This window comes from Corylus avellana, chromosome 3, assembly GCF_965113065.1.
Source record: "Corylus avellana chromosome 3, dhCorAvel1.hap1.2, whole genome shotgun sequence".
Taxonomy (NCBI): Eukaryota; Viridiplantae; Streptophyta; class Magnoliopsida; order Fagales; family Betulaceae; genus Corylus; species Corylus avellana.
This window is the reverse complement of record NC_142492.1, coordinates 32,681,882-32,702,812: the sequence shown is the minus strand read 5'-3', so window position 1 is coordinate 32,702,812 and position 20,931 is coordinate 32,681,882. Positions and strand designations below refer to the sequence as shown.

General features: G+C 37.2%; 3 protein-coding genes across 3 annotated transcripts; 2 read left to right on the top strand and 1 right to left on the bottom strand.

The window, feature by feature from the left end:
• Positions 1-144: 144 nt before the first annotated feature.
• On the bottom strand, positions 145-4,988 carry LOC132175221 (D111/G-patch domain-containing protein). The gene is made up of 10 exons (XM_059587091.2): positions 4,812-4,988; positions 4,461-4,566; positions 4,253-4,367; positions 3,131-3,185; positions 2,915-3,039; positions 2,742-2,831; positions 2,055-2,327; positions 1,639-1,865; positions 895-1,116; positions 145-343 (listed from the first exon to the last, which is right to left on the bottom strand). Exons 1-10 carry the CDS (start codon positions 4,961-4,963, stop codon positions 224-226), a joined length of 1,485 nt encoding a protein of 494 aa, XP_059443074.2. The 5' UTR covers positions 4,964-4,988; the 3' UTR covers positions 145-223.
• Positions 4,989-7,354: 2,366 nt separating this feature from the next.
• On the top strand, positions 7,355-12,549 carry LOC132176550 (galactinol--sucrose galactosyltransferase). The gene is made up of 4 exons (XM_059588790.2): positions 7,355-8,694; positions 10,208-10,385; positions 10,497-10,864; positions 11,809-12,549. The coding sequence occupies exons 1-4, from the start codon at positions 7,474-7,476 to the stop codon at positions 12,370-12,372; spliced, it is 2,331 nt and encodes a 776-aa protein (XP_059444773.2). The 5' UTR covers positions 7,355-7,473; the 3' UTR covers positions 12,373-12,549.
• A 1,186-nt stretch (positions 12,550-13,735) lies between these two features.
• On the top strand, positions 13,736-16,032 carry LOC132176457 (uncharacterized). The gene is made up of 2 exons (XM_059588670.2): positions 13,736-14,252; positions 14,787-16,032. Exons 1-2 carry the CDS (start codon positions 13,851-13,853, stop codon positions 15,816-15,818), a joined length of 1,434 nt encoding a protein of 477 aa, XP_059444653.1. The 5' UTR covers positions 13,736-13,850; the 3' UTR covers positions 15,819-16,032.
• Positions 16,033-20,931: the final 4,899 nt, after the last annotated feature.

The following is a 20,931-nucleotide window of genomic DNA, read 5'->3' as shown; positions in this document are numbered from 1 at the left end:
TAGTGCAACCAAACTAAAGACACTCTAAAGTTCAATTAATTCCACTACGAGAAATCTCGTTACGCAAGTAAATGTGTATTAGGTTGTTCCTTTTGGATTTTGAATTTGATAATTGAGAATCACTTACTTTATTAAAAATGTATGTTAAACAAGCTTAATTTGATAGACTGGATTATAAAAAATTTCTCCAACCTAATTTGGAAGAAAACTATGTACATAAAAGTCATATATCTCGGTGGTGCTTTGCTATTCCCCGAGGCCAACCCAACCCAGCATTACCAATGTTTCCAACTGCTTGTATTGGTTCAACCAATCCCTTTGTGGTGTTGCCGAGGCCCTCCCCCTGCACGCATTAGGCAAAGGCAAAGCTCAATAAAAGAAGCGAGTTTACAAAAGCACACCCCATAGTTCAAATAAGCTGTCAAATTGGAACATTTCCATCCGTGACCCATCCAACTCGTCTTATCCTCAGACTTCAGTTATAATAAGCCCAAACTCCAATGCCCTAATCATTAATAAAAAATAAAAATAAAAACCCAGTCTTTCATAGGAATTTTTGCGAAGATTTATAGTTCGTTTGACAACACTTTTTAGAGGGTACTTTTTGCTTTTCGGTTGAAAACTTTTTTTAATGTTGCATAAAGGCGAAAATTGTTTTGAGTGTTCTGTGAATGTTTGGCATTTGAAGTTGTTTGTTAATACTTTAAACTTTTCAAGAAATAACGAGGCCTTAAAAAGTTTTTGAAAAGCCCGTGTCATGTAACACAGCCATTAATGTGAGCCAAGTGAACCTATTGGTCTAGAACAAATGATATAACCAGCTAACTGCATCTCTTGTTACAGTTCTCTTCTAAACAGATATTCTGAAAGACCTGGAGTGCGATTAGAATTTACCTCCTTCCAGCCCATGCTTTCTAAAAGTTTTCTGGCGTAACTATCAGCTCCAAATGACATATTCAAGGCCTCAGCTGCTGCTTCTTCTCTACCTGAAGAAGCTGGTGATGATGGAAGATCATTTTCACCGACTATTGAATTCTTTTGTCCAGGACCCACTCCAAAACCGCCATGTAATGTCCGTCTCTCGGCAGCTCTGTCCCTATACACATGGTTTCTACTCTGGAATTGCAACAGGAGACAGATTATGAGTTAAACAAAGCAGATTGTGAAAAAAGATGCATACAATCCAGAAGAAGATCATATACAGTATACATCTGTAGATGGGTTACAACATACAGAACATTTCCGATAAATAGAAAATTGCTGAGTCCAAAATCAACTTATGATGACTCAAAATCATGATAGCGTTAGTGGTGCACTATTCATTCAGCCGGTAATGCTGGCAGTTTATAAAACGAATATGCCAACTCCCCAAACTTCTAATTGTTCTTCTAGTTAGTGTAGGTTTGGTACCTCCCTGATGCACACCTAAAACTTGCATAAATACAATGCCAAGCATCGGATAAAAGCATTAAGGCATCACTGATAGCATCAAATTACTCTCAGCAAGGCCATTCCTTTATCAAACCTCAAAACCACCTTCCTACACTATTGATATACCTCTGTCAATTGACTAGAACAGGATTTGGCACTGTTTCAGCACATCAATGCAAATCCAAGCTTCTAAAATAAACAAGTTACCTTCTCAGATGCAGAAAGATTATCTGGCAACATAGACAAATCCTTGCTGACGGTTACTCCAGATGCAGTTTTTGATACATGCTTTCCACTGGATTTAGAGAGAGGAAGAGAATGCCTATCAACTGATAATTCAGGGAATCCCCAATCTTTTGTTGGGTTGGAAGAATCATAAGTTGACAATGAAGCTAAGTATCCCACATTAGGAGTCCGCAACTTGTACACTTGACCTGAGAGGAAATTTCATTCAGCCATACATATAAGCTCAAAATCACACACACGCACACAACTGTTTTCAACAACCTCCAAAATATCCAATCCTTCTTAGCAATCAAACGAATACAAGCCGATAGAGAATGACATGGCATATTATGCAGAAGGACTGCATATGTTGTTGAATGAAAGAGGCAAATGCAAACCTGATGTGACTCGTACCAGATCAAGATGTACTTCACATATTGGAGCAGTTTTTAGAAGACCACCACCAGAAGGCATAGATGGATGAAGCTTAACAGACTTCCTCACCAATCTCCCAACCAGCCTCACCGTGTCACCTTTTCCATCCTTTCTGGACCCTGTAACCAATGCCCAGTCCCATAAATCAACAATTGGGAACTCTGGCATTGGCTCTTCCCCAGATTGAATGACTTGACCGTACTGTGCTCGCCAGTTTTCTTCATCCCATGAAACACCTGTGGGAAAAATGCTAGTGTCAATCCATATGTGTGCTTATTGTGGATCACCAACTCCAAATAATAAAGGTTCTTGGCCAAAAAATTGTGACAACTTAGGACTGGTTTAACAGACAACTGAGAACTTTTAGAAAAGGTATTATTAGGATTCCAATGGTTTTCATGTTCATGCATGTTGGGAATAATCCCGGAAATTGTTCTAACAATGCAAATGTTAGGTTATTGGCTTTCTAGAGAGACAATTGGCTGATACTTGCTAGGATAACACAGGTGAGTCTTCATGTATACATGCGAATGGTATTAATCTTTGGATAAACAAGCCACTGAAGAGAGGGAACAATACCCAACGCTATGATTGTAACAAAAAAATGGATATCAAGAACTTGATTGTTAGCGGCATTATGGTGGCCATACCATCATCAGGGAAGCTTCCGCCAGAATTAGTTACACCGTAATGGTCCTCCAGAAGCCATTCTCCTTCACGTTCATAAGTATCGCTACTCCCTGCGATTCCACTAAACAAACTCATTTAGGTCCTGTTCCAGTTATAGTAGTCTTTATCAAATAGAGGAGAATTTGTGACTAACCTTTGGCTGACAACTGGAAGTTATCCACATCATTCGTTTCCAAGGGTATCATCACATCATCTGCAGCAGTGACTACTGGCTTGGAATAACCAGACAAATAAAGTTCAATAAGCGTATCTTCTAACCTAGAAACAGTAAATAACTATTGTTAAAAAAAGAGGTCATGAAGTGATACACTGATGAAAATGAGGAAATGAGATGCCTAAAGTAGCATACCATTCCGATGGAGGTGGATTATCAGGTGAATGACCACTGGAGCAATCTGTGGCGCCTGGTAGTAAAAGCGTCAATTAATTGATCAAATTCATTGCATTGAAGGAGAATACTTTATTTGTGAACCTCTAAAAAATCAATACTACTTTCATTAAACTGCAATGAAGTACAGTTTATTAGTCTCTTTCTATCCGTTAAATTAAGACAGGACATGACACCAAATGTATGTGCAGATTGTAGTGAAGGTATTGATTTAGGTGGCATAACAACGGCATAGGCTGTGGGGTTGATCGTTGAAAATAGCCATAGTGTTTAGACCATGAATGTATAATTGCTATGCAACTTGTTATATTTAGCAATGATATCGATGATAATGACCACTCTCTATGTAAACCCCAAGGGGTTGGCCCAAGTGGTGAAGGCCTTGGTCTTGAGGGTTTGCTCTTTTCAAGGTTCAAGGTTCAAGGTTCAACACCTCATGGGTGCAAACAATCCCTTGGGGCCACACCCCCTGGTGAAAAATCAGCGATTTAACCAGTTTTGTGTAGGGAAACTTCCAAGGGTGTGGTGCACGGGACCGGAGTTTACTCTACAGGATTGGGTCCAAAGGGCCCTGCCTTGGAGAGATTCCCCGACATCAAAAAAAAAAATGACCACTCTCTATGTAGAAAAAGTATTTGATTATATATATTTAGTATACAAAAAATTGAGCACATCATACAGAAGCATATAAAGACAGTATGGCACTAATTACTGCCGTGAAGTGTTAATAAAAATCAAAGTGCAATATAGAGAGGTAGTAGCATGGTGAAGAGATTTCAATCCAGACTCATCAAACACTAGCGACAAGGAACATAAACTGATCTGGCCCACACAGGACTAAAGCAAACCCATGACATTTACAACATCAACATAGTTTCTGTTGTCAAGATGGTATTAAATGGATGGCTATGGCAAATTCACCCAGTTGATATTTAATACAGGTCCAACCACAAACCCTAGGTAGAACCATTATGGTCTTGTCAGGTCATATACTGATAAATCATCATTCTTTCATTTCTTTGGAATGGAACCAACATAATATACAAACTTCAATATAACAGCTGGCATGCATACTCGGCTCACCTAGCGCTTGCCCGTCAGGAGCATTTTCCATACACTGGGAAGCCTCAGCTTCATCATCCTGAAGGGGATTATCATTACCAGTTTCCTTGCTCTGATTAACTTCCCCTTCATCACTCTGAAACAAACAAAGATAATGAGCAACAAGAATATTATACTTATATAACATAATCCTCCGTGAAAAACAACCAGATAAGGGGAAAGCTGGTACCTTGTCAGACTCCAGAAGCATATAATTTCCTTTCTCAAATTTGTAGTAAAGGCCATCTCTACTACTATAGTACCATCCGGCAACTGGGTCATGGTAAAACCCACTACTGCATCAAATCGAAACCCAAAAACAAGTTATTGCCATAACATGTTAGGCATCACCTTCATCCAAAACTTAGGCTACGTGCTTAGGTTTTAACCATCCGTTCTTGTGAGCCAATAGACTTAGGGATGCATAAAAGTGAGAAAATTTTGGTTTAACCAACGAAGAAGCCTGAATTATAGTTTGGGAGCTTATGACAAATAGAAAATCCAAATTTAGAGAAACAAAACATGTAGTATTAAAGAAAACCTGGCATGGAAGTAGAGCTGAGAATTCTCGTCCCATACAAATGAGCAATTATCTGCTTCAGTTGTACCCACCATTCGTTTTGCCCTGTTTCTCTCTGTTTGAGTCTCAGATACGCAAAACTCAATATTAGTATTAGACGAAGCCACAGCCATGGTCGAAGTTCTTCCCTGTAATGGAAGCGAGCCAGTGGGCGGGCTGAGGCTTTGCCACAAAGACCAAAATTTCTATTGGGCTAAAAGTCCAAAGAGATGTATGTACGATTGGGTTAGGCCCTAAACTTCTTAACTATGATGTTGAATTGGGCCGGATCTGGGCTTTCTATAGCCCGGCCTGTTTGTAAGAATGGAGAGTATTGTCACAAGTGACCCTTAAAAATGCTCAATATATAATCTCTTATGGATGATAGGCTCTCACATGGGAGGTGCCCTTTGAAAAGAGAGAAAAACATCCTTTTAAGGTTCATAGGTCTATGTTAGTCTTCTTTCCATACTAGTCTTTCTTTCGGTGCAAGCAAGAGTCCTAGTCTACGTAGTCTTGTAATCTCTATTCAAGAGTAGCTTAGAATAAAGTTTGATAGAGAATTGTTCAATAAAAATCAACACTTTAGGTTATAAGGCCTAAGTTTCTTCTAAGAACTTAATTTATCCCGTTAGACATAGGTTCATAATATATTCATATTCATTTCATAACATATTCATACCATCCTTAAAGGACATCTTACGTCATTATTGTGCCTTCTTAAAATTGATGTGACTTTTAAAAACTTCTAATTTGCACCCATAATAAATTGATCCACTCCTGTCGTGTTATAAGAAATTGGCCCCTCTCCGGGATCAAAATCCTGGACCATTTGGCACTGGCAATGATGTTATAGACGTAATCGATGCATCTGAATCTAATGGTAGATAAGGTACATATATTTGAACACGAGAGAAATATTGGCTTATATATATATATTATACCCAAAGTATCTTATATATGGACATGCAAGGGTAGATTCGTCAATTGGGTCTATGAATGGTCGAGATTGATCCGGATTCGAGTAGGACCATAATCTTCAGTTGGAATGTCAATTTATTTGTCCCCAGCTCCTTGGAAGTTTCTAGCGGTCGCCTTCGAATTCAATGACGTCCCTACACAAAAAGAAAACTCACCGTCATGCATATCATATCATATATACTGTCTACTTTTTTCTGTAGTTATTGAATGCAATCCATGCCACTAATTAAATAAAAGAGAAAAAAAAAAAAAAAAAAAAAAACACCAAAAAGATAATAGATGTTGGCTATCTAGAGAACACAAACCACTGTTGTTCGTTGATTGCTGATTTAAAAGTTTTCATTCATTAAACAGGAGTGAGTGACACAAGAGATGTAGATATTGCCTGTTTGATGGATAGAGTCCTCAAACTACTCAATTAAAGTGGGAAGATATATTAATTGGAGAAAACCCATGAAGAAAGAAGCATAATTACAAGTAAAGCGCCGCGAGTCTTGGCCGAAACAACAGGTTGATCGTGGTGAGAAAAGCCCAAGAAGCATCTAGAAAAGCAACGAACTCTGGAGATATCAGAATAAAGAAGAAGATTTGGCAGTGTCCTCTCAAAGTACATGGTAGACCCCATGGGGTAGCTTCCAATTGACCCCACTTTGAGAAAAATGGGTCCCCATAATCTTCCTCCCTGTGAGAAAAAGATTTTCCAATGCCCTCTCAGAGAACGTAGATGCTAGACCCCTTTGAAGTAACTTCCAATTGACTCCACTTGGAGAAAGTTGGTCCCCATTGAGCTTATTCTCCATACATTCTTCCTCCCTGTGAGGCTGTCACATCTTCGACTTATTCTCCATACATATTCTTTGATTCAATAGCTTGCTACTTGTACATCCATCCTCAATTGCCCTCTGAATTCAACAGCCAAACTCCTTTAGCCTTTGTAAGTACAACCCTAAAGAGGAATAGTTGTAGACAATATGAAGGCAAAGCCTCACAATATTGCCCCCCTTACATGCACTCGATATATATGAGTAACCCCATCTATAGTCAGTTTGAATTTGCTTTTCTCAAAGCGCCACTATAAAAACGTGCAATTGAAAATACAATTATTAAAATTAACTACTGTTTTTAAATTTTTTGATAAATGTTTATCTTTTAAAATTACAGTATAGTTTTTAAAAACATACTCTTTGGCCGCAATTTCAAACTACAGGTTTCTACAACTTTTTTAAAACACTCTTAAACGATAATTTTTTTGCTATTCAGAAAATTACACTATATAATTTTTATATAATTAGAATGATGTGATAGTCTATAATTTTTTTTTTTTTTTTTTCAAATATTTAAAAATTGATTTTCATTTTCATATGTCCAAGTTGTCTGAAAACGTACAGCCACCCAAATGACCCTTATAACCCATAGATTATTGTCAGTTAGTCACTAGAATGACCCACGACAGCAAAATTTACTCCCCCACTTGTATAATATTTTGTTCCCATACTTGAGCAACTCACGACCAAGTTTTCCTCCAACATTACACTCTTCTACATTCCACAATATATTTCTCAAACTCTATATAAACGCCACCTATGTGCTTGCTCTTAGCACTAACCCAACTAGCCAAATTACCAACCCCCCCTCTCTCACTCTTCCTTCCCAAGTTCTCCCAATGGCTCCAAGCTTAAGCAAAAATGCCCCTGACGTAATGGGGCTCCCTGACGACAGTATAGTACCATTGTCAATAACGTTGGAGGGATCAAACTTTCTTGCCAACGGCCATCCGTTTCTCACTGACGTCCCCGTGAACATCATAGCCACGCCATCACCCTTTATCTCTTCAGACAAGACCAAGAACTTGGTCGGCTGCTTTGTGGGGTTCGACGCCGACGACCCGTCGAGCCGGCACGTGATTCCAATCGGCAAGCTGAGGGGAATAAGGTTCATGAGCATATTTCGGTTCAAGGTCTGGTGGACCACCCACTGGGTTGGAAGCAGCGGAAGAGACGTTGAGCATGAGACCCAGATGATGATCTTGGACAAAAACGACGCCGGGCCGGGGCGTCCGTACGTTCTCTTGCTTCCCCTCCTCGAAGGACCATTCAGAGCTTCTCTCCAGCCTGGGGTTGCTGACGACGACGACAATCTCCACGTGTGCGTGGAGAGTGGGTCCACACGTGTCTGTGGGTCCAGCTTCAGGAGCTGCGTTTACATGCATGTCGGTGACGACCCTTATATTCTCGTCAAGGAGGCCATGAAGGTGATGAGGGCCCACCTGGGAACCTTCAGGCTTCTTGAAGAGAAAAACCCGCCAGCTATAGTCGACAAATTCGGTTGGTGTACGTGGGATGCATTCTATCTTAAGGTGCACCCGCAGGGGGTTTGGGAAGGTGTGAAGGGGCTTGTGGAGGGTGGGTGTCCTCCAGGAATGGTCCTGATTGATGACGGGTGGCAGTCCATTTCTCACGATGACGACCCCATTTCTCAAGAGGGCATGAATCGGACGGCTGCTGGTGAGCAAATGCCATGTAGGCTCATAAAGTTCGAGGAAAATTACAAATTCAGGGACTATCGAAGTCATGAAGGGCTAGGTGCCTTTGTCAGGGACCTTAAGGATGAATTTAGGACCGTAGATCACGTGTACGTTTGGCATGCACTTTGCGGGTATTGGGGTGGGATTAGACCCAATGTCCCTGGAATGCCGGAGTCGAGGGTGATTACTCCTAAGCTGTCAGAGGGATTGCTGATGACAATGGAAGATCTCGCCGTCGACAAGATCGTTAACAATGGGGTGGGGTTAGTCCCGCCGGAGCTGGCCCACAAGATGTACGAGGGGCTTCACTCGCATCTTGCATCGGCGGGGATCGACGGCGTCAAGGTTGACGTAATACACGTAAGTTCTCGAAACCCCACTTCTTCTTCTGAAAAAATATAGAAAACAATATATTAATGCACAAATATTATTATTAAATTTTAAAAATCACGGAAAAAAAAAAAAAAAAAAGTCTAACCCTCCTTCTTCTACGTTACTCTTCGAGCTGGTATAAAAAAAAAAAAAGTTGTCGTTATTACCAATTATTTGAATCGAAGAGGACAAGCCAACTATGTACAATTGCGATGGTAATATTGCAATTGCAGGAGGTAAAGCCACTTGTCTCATCCAGATGTCTTTTGTCATCTCCTTGTCTTGGCACGTGTCGTCTGCCGGTATCCACAGGTGAGTCTTATCATTATCATCATGTCGGTATCATTTAGCATAAAATTAAACAAATTACAGCCCATCTTTCATTGATTCATTCATGTTGCACACAAAAAAAAAAAAAAAAAAAAAAAAAGTCTATCATGTGAAACCACATATTTATTTGTTAATTCTTTTGGACATATTCTTTATTTTTTTTCTTTTGAAAAGGTGTTATGAAGTTGCATAATAAAAAAAATTGTTTGTATGTTTGGTTTTTTTTTTTTTTTAAGAGTTTTATGTTTGGATTGTATATTAATGTTTTGGAAAACTTCATTTATCACTTTTGTTTTTATTGTTTTTGTAATTATATCCTTAATTTTAAAAAGTGTCAGTTTAGCGGCTTTTTTTTTTTATTATTATTAATTTCAATCATCTGTTAAAATTTTTCGTTAAATTCTAAGGGAAGGGTGTTAAAGTTCCCAAATTAGTTCTCTTTTTTTTAGGGAAAAAAAAAAAATTCAAGGATTTAGGTCCTCGTCAGGATTTAATGGAAGATGCAAAAATATCCAAGCCTAAATATTTGAAAAAAAAAAAACTAGTATTTTGTTAAGAAAAAATAAATGGATATTTTGAAAATTTTGACTGAATTTAATAGAAAATCCTAACAGATGAGTGAATTAAATAAAAATTGAAAGATGAATACACTAAATTGACACTTTTAAAAGTTTAAAATTTTGGGACTGTTAGGTGCTCTCATGGTGTTTCTCTTAGTGTCCTCGTAGTCATAGGGGATATTATTTTCTAAAAATCATGTAAGAGAAATATAGATTATTTTATATATTTTTTTTAGAAAATACTATTCACCTAAGACCAAAAGGACACTAATAAAACAGCAGAAAAGTACTTAGCATTTTCGTAATAAAAATTTTCCTAATGTTTTTGTTTTGAAAAATATAAACCAAAAGACAAAAACTGAAATTTTAGCAAACGAACGGTGTGATTTCAATTCTCTCTCCCTTATATTTTAATTTTGAACGATTAAATTGATGTGTTTTCAGTGCTGGGCTTTTGGTAAGCTGCCAGATACCAGTTGGGCCAATCTGGCATTATTAAACCATTGTGGATGGGCCAATGGAGTTGATGAACTCTTGCTTTGCTCGACTGAAAAACAAATGAAGTTCCAGCTGCATTGAGAGATTTTAATGTTCATATTTGGCGTTTGCAGTTACTTGAGATGCTATCAGAGGAATTTGGAGGTCGAGTTGAGCTGGCCAAAGCTTATTACAAGGCCCTCACTGCTTCAATCAGAAAACACTTCAAAGGAAATGGTGTCATTGCTAGCATGGAGCACTGCAATGACTTCATGTTCCTCGGAACCGAGGCCATAGCATTAGGACGCGTCGGTACATCTCTAAGAGCCCGTTTAAGATTACGTTAAGAAGTTTACAAAATACTCAAACTGAGAGAATTTATACGTTAAGTTTTGTTAAAGCTTTTTCCTGAAATTTATACAGGTGACGACTTTTGGTGCACGGACCCGTCGGGGGATCCAAATGGGACATTTTGGCTACAAGGATGTCACATGGTGCATTGTGCCTACAACAGCTTGTGGATGGGGAATTTTATACATCCAGATTGGGACATGTTCCAATCCACTCATCCTTGTGCTGAGTTCCATGCAGCATCTCGGGCTATTTCTGGGGGACCAATTTATGTAAGCGACTCTGTTGGAAAACACAACTTTGAGTTGCTCAAGAGCCTTGTGTTGCCAGATGGGTCTGTTTTGAGATGCCAATACTATGCACTTCCTGCTAGAGATTGCCTGTTTGAAGACCCATTACATGATGGGAAAACACTGCTCAAGATTTGGAACCTTAACAAGGTAAGACATCTGTTTCCAAGTCCTAGAAATTCTGTCAAAATTTTGCCCAAAAACATATATCCTAGTGTACATGATGGATATTGTACAGCTTCTTATCTAGTCAACTTAATTAGTTTTTGTTAAAGAATTTTGAAAAATTAATATGTATATACACCAATTTGTGGATTAATGCTGAATGTTTTAAGTGGAAAGATTTAAAATTTCTTGAAAGAAGAGTCTCATGTGCAACAAAAAGAAAGTTAAGCCGGCATATATAAGATTCAACACACAAAGCTATTACTTTAAAACAAGCAATGCTTAGGTGTATGCACTTGTGGGATTAAGATCCTCTATAATTTTTAGGCATTGAAACGCTCGAAAAATGTCACATATTAAAAATATGACACCTTATCAAGATAACCATAAATAATTCTCCTCTCAAAAGACTTGTTCTTTACTTTTGCAAAGACGTTTCTTCTTCATATAACCAAAATATAGTTTTGGCTTAAAGTTGTTTTACAAACATAAAGAGCAAGAATCTAATGAAAATATTCTTAATTCTCAAATGTAACATGCCACATTCTTAATAGGTTGAATTTTTCAAACGTTTCTATGCCTAAAAACAACCTAAATGATGTAATTTGAGAATCTATAATTTCTTCAAAATTGTTGGGGATCTTAGTTCAAACTACTTATGTGCACGCGGGCATTTGAATAACAGTGAACTGTAGGGCGTTAATGGCACTTTGATGACGCACTTAGCTCAGAGTGATAAGGAATATCTATTAATATATGATGGTTAGCGGTTAATGATTGTTAAATTAATTGTGTAACCTAATGCATTTCAATTCGGGAAAAATAATTTCTTCAAAAAATCGATTTAATAACACACCTTAGAAGCATTTAATTTTTTGTTTTCTCCTTTTGTTCTTATAGTTTAATGTTTGTCATTTGATGTGCTACAGTACACCGGAGTTGTAGGGACCTTCAACTGTCAAGGAGGAGGGTGGTGCCCCCAAACCAGGCGAAACAAGAGTGCCTCAGAATGTTCACACTGTCTGGCCTGCTCTGCAAGTCCTAAAGATATCGAGTGGAACAATGGGAAGCACCCAATTCCCACAAAAGGGGTGAATATATTTGCTATATATATGTTCAAGGAAGAGAAACTAAAGCTCTTGAAGTCATCGGAGAAAATGGAGATTTCACTTGAGCCATTTACTTATGAGCTTCTCACTGTTTCTCCGGTGACAACCCTGTCGAACAAACTAGTCCAAGTTGCTCCGATTGGGCTCGTAAAGATGCTAAACTCCGGTGGCGCAATCCAGTCACTTGAGTTTGATGATGATGAGAATTTGGTGAGGATTGGAGTGAAGGGGAGTGGAGAAATGAGAGTGTTTGCATCGGAGAAACCTATGAGTTGCAAGATTGATGGAGTGGGTGTTGAATTTAGTTATAATGATCAGATGGTTGTGGTGCAAGTTCCCTGGCCAAATTCCTCAAATTTATCCATAGTTGAGTACTCTTTCTGAGTTCAACAATGGAGGTGTAATTTGAAGCTAACTTTAATTGTGCTTATTCTTCCTTTTTAACTCTCTTTTATCTAGAAAAAGCAAGGGCTTGTGTTGATCTTCGAAGGCCTTGTAAACAAGAACTTGTGAAAATGGTATTACCCCTTCAATTTATACTACCATTTAGTTATTTGCAAATTCTTATACGTAGGTGGAGATGATATCAAATTAGATTTGTATTAAATTCGATTAAGGTAGACACCTACCTTTACCACCAAGGAAAAGTCCAAAAGATCTTGATAATTGATTACAATACAAATGATGTTTATTTGTAGAATATTGTAGTGGGTGGAGAGAATATAAAATGGTAAGTGAAAATAATATCAAATTAGATTTAAATACAATCAAATCAGGTCATATATTTCAGGAAAAATTCTACTTGTCGCCTATGATCTGTCATCATTTTTGCAATTTAGTCTTAACTTTAAAAATTTTTAATTTAGGGTTACTATCTTTCAAAAATTTGCAATGTCGACCTTTCCGTTCAAATTTAGCGTTAAATTCTAACAGAGAAAGTGAAATCTCCAAAATATACTCCCGTTTAAATTCAAGGTTTTTTTGTGATTTTATAAATATCTTGAGAGTATTTTGGGGATTTTATTCATCAACCGTTTGATTTAACGCTGAATTTTGACGGGATGGTTGACATTACAAACTTATGAAAGATGGTAACATTAAATTAACATTTTTTAAAGTTTAAGAGTATGATTATAAAAGCAACAAAAAATCTAAAATAATAAATAAACTTTTTCCTATATTTCAACACCGGAGAATATGGAACAAACTCACTTATTTTGTTCGTAACTTCAAATGTAATGATGTGTCTTCTTGTCTCAACAAAGCTACAATTGGCATGTATAGGCTATTTAAGAGTTAATAGGTATAACCATAAACCATCTGATATAACCTTAAACCTTAAGGTTAAGAATGTTATTGCAAAATTTTAAAACATGACGACCTAATATCAATACTTTTAAAATTTATAGAGTATAGTTGTATACAATTGCGAAAGTGCCCAAACATCAAGGGGTGAGTAAAATTATTCCAAATTATTGACTTAAATCTCAAATTTATTTAATCACCTCATAGAAATGGAGTGATTTAGCTACCCGTAGTAGTTGGTGTTGCGGTGACACCCCCAAAGACTACCGTGGCTCTGCCCCGAACAATATATTTTTATATTTTCTTTTTACTTTGTTATTTGACAGTAAATTTGTAATTTATAAAATCTCTTTTTGATAGAATTGCCATGCTACTAATGCCTCGGGGGCAACACGTGTAAATGTGTATCAATTACAACTCTTCGGTTGTTGACTTGCGGGTGAGAAGGATAAACCGATTTTCCGATTACTTACTCATTAATTACTGTTCCTGTGTAACCCTCCGTTTGGCGTGTCGGAAAATTAGAGGGAAAATGTAAAAAGAAAAACACAAAAAGAATGAGGACGTCCGAGTTCACGGACAAGCAGATTATGGAACTCTCTGGATCCCGATCCGAAAATTCTTCGCCTCTGTTCTCAAATCTTCAAGACGACGATGAGAACGACGACGACCTCTCTCCGGTATTTCGATTCCACCCTATACGACCCGTCTTTTTCGCCAAGAGCGTTGATTCTGCGGAAGCTGTTGATTCTCATGTTGTGGCACTGATAGATAGGAAGATGAACGAGCTCGGCGAGATTCTGGTGCACGCCGTGGAGGGTCTGAGCGCGCGGCTCTCGCAGCTGGAGACCAGGACGCGCAGGCTGGAGTGTTCCATCGATGATTTGAAGGACTCGGTTGAATTCAACCACGGCAGGTCTGATGGGAAGCTGAGAGAGCTGGAAATTGTTCTGAGAGAGGTAGTTAAAATCAACTCCTTTCTAAATTTGAAGAATTTCCTAACCAAAAAGGGGCACACAATCAACACCCAGTAGGATTATGGTAGAATTATCCATTGCTACTACAGCTCAGATTCACCTAGCACTTAGCATATGCCTATCTATAAGGCCTGCACACTTACAGTACTTGTTTCAATGTTAAATGACACAAACTGTAGATATGTCAGATATAAGATAAATGTTGCACAAAAAAATTACACTCTCAAATGCTTACTCTAGGCGTTGCAGTGAAACTCACCTTTCGGATCCAAAATTTAATTGTATTCATCCAAAAATTAATAGTAATTTTCTTGGAATAAGCGTTTGAAAGTGTAAACTTTGGAGTTTGTGTCTATTTCTCCTGCCATAAATGACAACTCTCTTGTACATGACTACATGTAAGTCTCTTGCAAAATATGGTCCTAATCAGGGTTAGCTGGTAATTACTTAAGGCTTGTCAAATACAGCAGGGAAATTGAGCTGCTTTACATGCTCTTTGTGAATAATTTGTTACAGGTCCATGGTGGTATTCAAGATTTAAGGGATAAGCAAGAGATTGCAGACGCTCAGCTGCAGCTTGCGAAGCTTCAAATGTTGAAAAACCATAATAGCACTGTTCAGAGTAATTCAGCTAAAGGGATGCTGTCATCTGTCCCTCAGCAAAGCCACCAACCTCTTCCAATTCCTGTTGCTTGTCCACAGCCCTCTAATGTTCCTGCAAACGTACCTCTTCAAACTGCATCAACAGCAGCTTCAGCAACACCTATAAGGCTTCCTACCATGTTATCCCAGAACCAAATTCCCTCTCTTCCTCACCCTGAGTCTTACTATTCACCGCCTGAATCTACACATCAGCAATACCACATGCCTCCAACGCAGCACTACTCTCAGCAACCATCTCCAGCACCACACAATCATTATCACCCAGCACCTCAACTTCCCCCAATCACACAGTTAACCCAGCAGCCACCACACCTACACCCACCTGTCAGCTTTGGCAACCCCCAAGCACATTGTCCACCTAGCCATCGTGCACCTGCCACTGCTCCACCACCCTCCCAAAATTTTTACCTGGGTTCTGCCCATCAGGTGTATGATCAACCCTCCAGCAATCCTTATTCAGGGTTACCATCCAGGCACTCACAACAACCACCTGGGCATTCAAGTTTTTATGAGCATTCTTATAGCGGATCTCCTTCCCGCTACAGCAGTTCGACAGTGAAACCGTCGCAACCCTCCCTGTCTCCTTCGGTTCTCAGTGGTGGAAGCAGCAACTCACGGCTACCAACCACCCAGGTATTACCGCACGCACTACCTATGGCCTCTAGTGTGGATGGTGGATCAGGTTCTGGTGGGACTGGAGATGGCACACCAAGAACTGATGATGTTGTTGACAAGGTTGTAGCAATGGGATTTCGGAGGGACTTGGTGAGAGCAACAGTGAGGAAATTGACGGAGACTGGGCAACCAGTGGACCTTAATGTGGTTCTTGATAGGCTGATGAATAATGGGGAAGTAGAGCCACAGAGTGGCAGGTTTGGCAGATAAAATAACACCCTTATTGTCTGCAATGCCTGGTTTGATTTAGTTCTGTAAATTATAGTGAACCGTGTCTTGTGTATCAATGCTGTTTCACTGATGGGTACTTTACACCATTTCCTTGTTGGTTTCTATGTAAATTAAATTTGTCAACAGACATTTATAATTGGTTTTGTTTTATGTGACTGTAAATACAAAGGTCGCATTATCAATTGGAGGATTAGTGCTGTTGACCACACCGGTGTGATTGAACAGTAATCACGCTGGTTACAGTTATTAGCGGGTAATAACTGTCCACTGGTATTCTCTTAAGTGGAGTGATATTCTCTTAAGTGGAGTGATGCGTTATGTGTAAAGTGTTGCGTTTGGTTGTAATTGTAAAGCGATGCGTTTTGTGTTGTATTCTGTAATAGACACTGCGTTTTGTTGGGTTGAAATAGGCGCCATATAGCAGTTAGTTTATTAGAATCCAGCTTCAGGGTAGTTAGATGATAAGTGGGTATATAGCCCAAAGGAGTCGATTGGGCTGGGTATTCATAGCATATTCTTCAACTTGTATTTTTCTTCTTGGAGAGCCGTCTGATCTCCAACCCACCAAACTTTGTCAATACAACCCGTGAAAATGCTCACGGCCCAATGCCTTGGTGGAAATATGGACAAGTGATGAGCAGTGGAGATTATGTGGGCCACATATGATGACAATGTTTCCATTCCACAACTCCATTATGTTGAGGAGTTTCAATACAGGTGCGTTCATGGAGGGTGCCATGACTATTAAATATGATGAATTTAATAATTTAATTTATATTATAACAGTGATAAACAAGATTAGATCAAATCGTTATCTTCTATTGGTGTGAAAAATTACATATTAAGCATATGTGAATGTAAAATGTGGTTAATTCACCTGCCCCTTTTTCTATGTGGCAATGAATACTTGGACGGTTTGTCTCCTATACATAAAGCTTGCAATTACATATGGGTGATTAAAAGGAAAAGGTGGCAATGAGAGGAGGAAATTATCCCTCGTAAAGGCAAAAGAAGAATGGCAAAATCTGTGTTTCCTTCCAAGGATCAAATTCATGCACATCATGATTCATGACATGAAAGCCCATGTCCAATGCATGACAAGTGCCGAAGATGTTAATAATTGAGTGGGTCTTTTACTCTTTTTACTCCAAACAAAATAATTTAAGGAGTCATTCTTTCGTATGTCATTTTTTATGCATTGATGTTGTAGGGACAACATCCCAGTGGTATTTAAGCAGTCATGGATGAGCTTGACTTGAATAAAGCTTGGCCTTGTTTGGAAATGCTTCAGTTAAGCATAATTAAAGAGAGAGAGAGAGAGATTGATTATCCTCCTTGGACTCTAGTTACCAAAATTAGTCATCAAATATGGATAATTAGTTTTATTTTTTCTTTTATTTTTCACTCTCATATTGGTCAAGGTCATATAATTCTTTTTCCAACAATCATGTTCTTTTAACGATGAATAACGTATGAAACTTATCGATTAGAGGTGACGACAAAAACGATTAGGTGAAAAAGGCCAACGATGGTAAGATGGTAAGAAAGGAGAGATCACCAAACAAAGAGGCAAAACAGTCTAGAGAATGTTTTTCATTCAAAGAAAGAGAAAGACGTTGATTGGTAAAGAATCTGAGGGAGACACCGCGCAACTTAAAATCCTAAGCTTATGGGTTTGAGCACAACTATATGATATTAACTATCTACACTCCTTACATCTTTTCAATGTAGAACTTAATCATTTTTCATTGACACATGTATACTCAACAAAACCGAATGTAGAAGCAGTTTGAAGAACTAGATGCTAATGCTCTTAAGGGTTTTTTAGTTTATAAAGTCTGGAACAAATTATTAAGGGATAAGTGGAATAACACATAATTTTCTTATAGCAATGGAAAATATAGTACTCTTAAAGAAAGATAAATGTTTCTCTTTTGGAGTACCATTTAGATCGCATACAAAGATGGCAAAAAGGTCCAATTTTGTAGCTTTCATAAAGGGAATAAATAAGCTGCCTTCTTTCTATAGCTAGACAACAAGATAAAATTGAGCATGTTGTGGATAAAATCATTAAGAAAATTACCTTTGAAAGGTATTTTGTATTGTAACTATTTAGAAATAGTTAAGTTGTTAGTTTTGTTTGTGGTGTAACTATTTAACAGGTAGTACAATTACTTTCTTAATTTTTTTTAAAGGTGAAGAGACATGTTTGTTGGAAGTCTTTTCATCGTTATTAATGTGTTCTGATGTGACAAAAACTATTATTACTTTTCAAGTTAATATTTTTATTTTGAGCATAAAAAACAAAAACAGAAAAAAAATATATATATATATATATTAACAGATTAAAAATAAATATATTGCTTCTTGGGGCATTTATAGTTGAGATATACATCATTTAGTTCTTCATATTTTGTAAACCAACCATTGGATTTGTTATATAAAACAAAAACATTATAATTTTTAATATGATGTAAATAGAGTAAGTAAACTACCTTTATTAGAATAGAAAACTACCTTCGTTAGTTTTTCATCATGAAATTAAAGAGAAAAACACCTCAAACTGATAAAGTTAAAACTTATAACATTTCAAAGTTAAGGGATTAGAAAATAATTGGATAAAATTAAATCATACTTTTGTACAAATTACCACCTTTATATTACCTATCTCCATAAAGTTAAACTTGGTGAAACTTGAACCCTACTTTGAAATTTGGGTTTATCCCATTCGTTTGAATTAGTGAAATTTGAAGAATCAATTGATCACACTCAAGCCCTATATCCCAAGAACCTAGAAGAAGTGTTGCAATCAAGCACGAAGATTCTTGTCGGTGTTCCAACAAAAAAATTACTTTGATGCTTAAGTTAGTAGGGTAAGCTTGAAAGGGGGCAATTTTAAAGAAGGCTTGAGAATATATAAGAAGCGTACCTATAAAAATAACTCTAATCTCGTATAAGGTATTGTCTATTGTGCCTTTCGGCGGTAGAATAGTTATCACAGAAAAGTGTTGTTTACCCAGAATAGTTTTAAGATTTTTCTAGACGACAACACAATTCACCTAAAAAAAGTTATATTTTTGTTCGAGTTCTTTTGGGGAAGCGACAATCAATATTTTTATGTCCATAAGTAATAATAAAAAATTGCATTGTATGAGTAATTATCTTACAATGTTAATGTGGGTGTATCAACCAACCATTAAATTAGTTATTGTTAAAATAATAATAATAATAACTGTAAGACAAAAAAGAAAAGAAAAAAAAAATCTAACTTTTCTCTTTGACTATTATTCTTCACTTTCTCAAATTGATGTTATAAATCTTGGGTAGAACTCACCCTTGAAAATTGGCTTGCAAAGAAAGGGTGCTCAAGAGCTTATATACATATGGTTAAAGATTAGACTTAAGTCATGTGAGATACTAGGATCGTAACATACCACTATACTTCCGTGGCCGAGGTCCACGGCGGCCCACTCTATTGAGACTGACCCGATGGTAGCCATTTCTCTTTTGGCGGTTCTACTCACCTATCAGTATTTTAATCTAGTCCATAAGTCGCTCCCTTCGTGACTCAAACCCCTCGACATAGTTGCTAGTTCTAATACAAAATGTTATAAACCTTGAGTAGAACTCATCTTTGAAAACTGGTTTAAAAGGGAATGGTGCCAAAAAACTTATATACACATAGTTAAAATTAGATTCAAACCATTTGAGACACTACGATCGTAAGAATTGATGTATTGCAAATTTCATCCACCAAAGTTATTACACATATTAGTAGCCACGTGCCAGTCACATAGTAGGGGACCTTTCTCATCTGACAAATGGGCAGTTCAATGGGTGTAATTGGGCAAGTTGATAAGGACCATCTCCTCAATGTGTACATGCACCTTATTAACCGTGTTTCCTTGGTAGATGAAGGAGAAGGACCACTTTTGCTTGCACGGGGAAGAAAATGACGTGGCTTGAATGCAGCAGGCTGACTAGGTGAACCATATATATATATATATATATATATATATATAAAAGAATTTTATGCTTTGTTCTTAAATTGTGTAGAGATTACCATGACTGACCTCTCAAAAACATACTTATATGGTCCCGGGTTTTGAATGCACAAATTTGCTTTTTTGGGAGTGTTGATTTTGTGGACCCTAAACCAATAGGATGTCCAGGCTATTCGTACTCTAGGAATTTATATGTGTCATCCCTTTCAAGTATTTATTTCTTTTTCTTTTTTTTCTTTCTTGTGGTACCCAAATAAAAAGAAACCAAAAAAAAAGTGTCTATTAAAAAAATGACATCATTTCATTTCATTTAAAGAAAAAATAAAAGTTTATTTCATTAAAAAAGCAAAATAATTGGAAAGAAGATAGGACTCCCACAAATACTCACCACTAGATTTTTTTTTTTTTAATTAATTTATTTATTTTTATGATCTCTCTTGTATCTCATCGTATGGACCTAGGATATAGACTAGTTAGCTGTTTATATTATATGCAATACGGGACAACTAATGTGAACGTGTATTTGGTGAGATGTCCTTTCTCATTATCTGCCTGTATTGTATTTGCATGCAATATCAACAAGTAATTGGTTTCAAAAAGTAGCTCAATCAGCCGTAGACCATACCTAATAAAACAGAGATTACTAGTTTAAACTCCCTCTCCCCCTTCCCTTGTATGGACATATTAAAAAAAAAGCAACTAATTGCACATAATTCAAATTTATGACAAAAAAAAAAGCAACTAATTGCACCATATAATCAATATGTAGGAAAATTATATTTACTCCCTTCAATTTACACTATTGTTGCAATGTCTTCCAATCTTTTAATTTTGGGTAAAGTCCACATACTCCCTTCAAACTACCACTCAATTGACAATGTCCCCCCAAACTTTCAATTGCGACAATGTACTCCTCAACTACTAAAACATTGTCAATATCCCCTCCAAAGCTAGCAAAAAGATCAAAATGCCCATTATATATTTATCAATATGACAAAAATATCCCTAAAATTCATAAAAAAAAAAAATTAAAAATTAAAACGAAAATTTTAATTTTTTTTTATAAAAAAATTATTTTAATTTTTAAA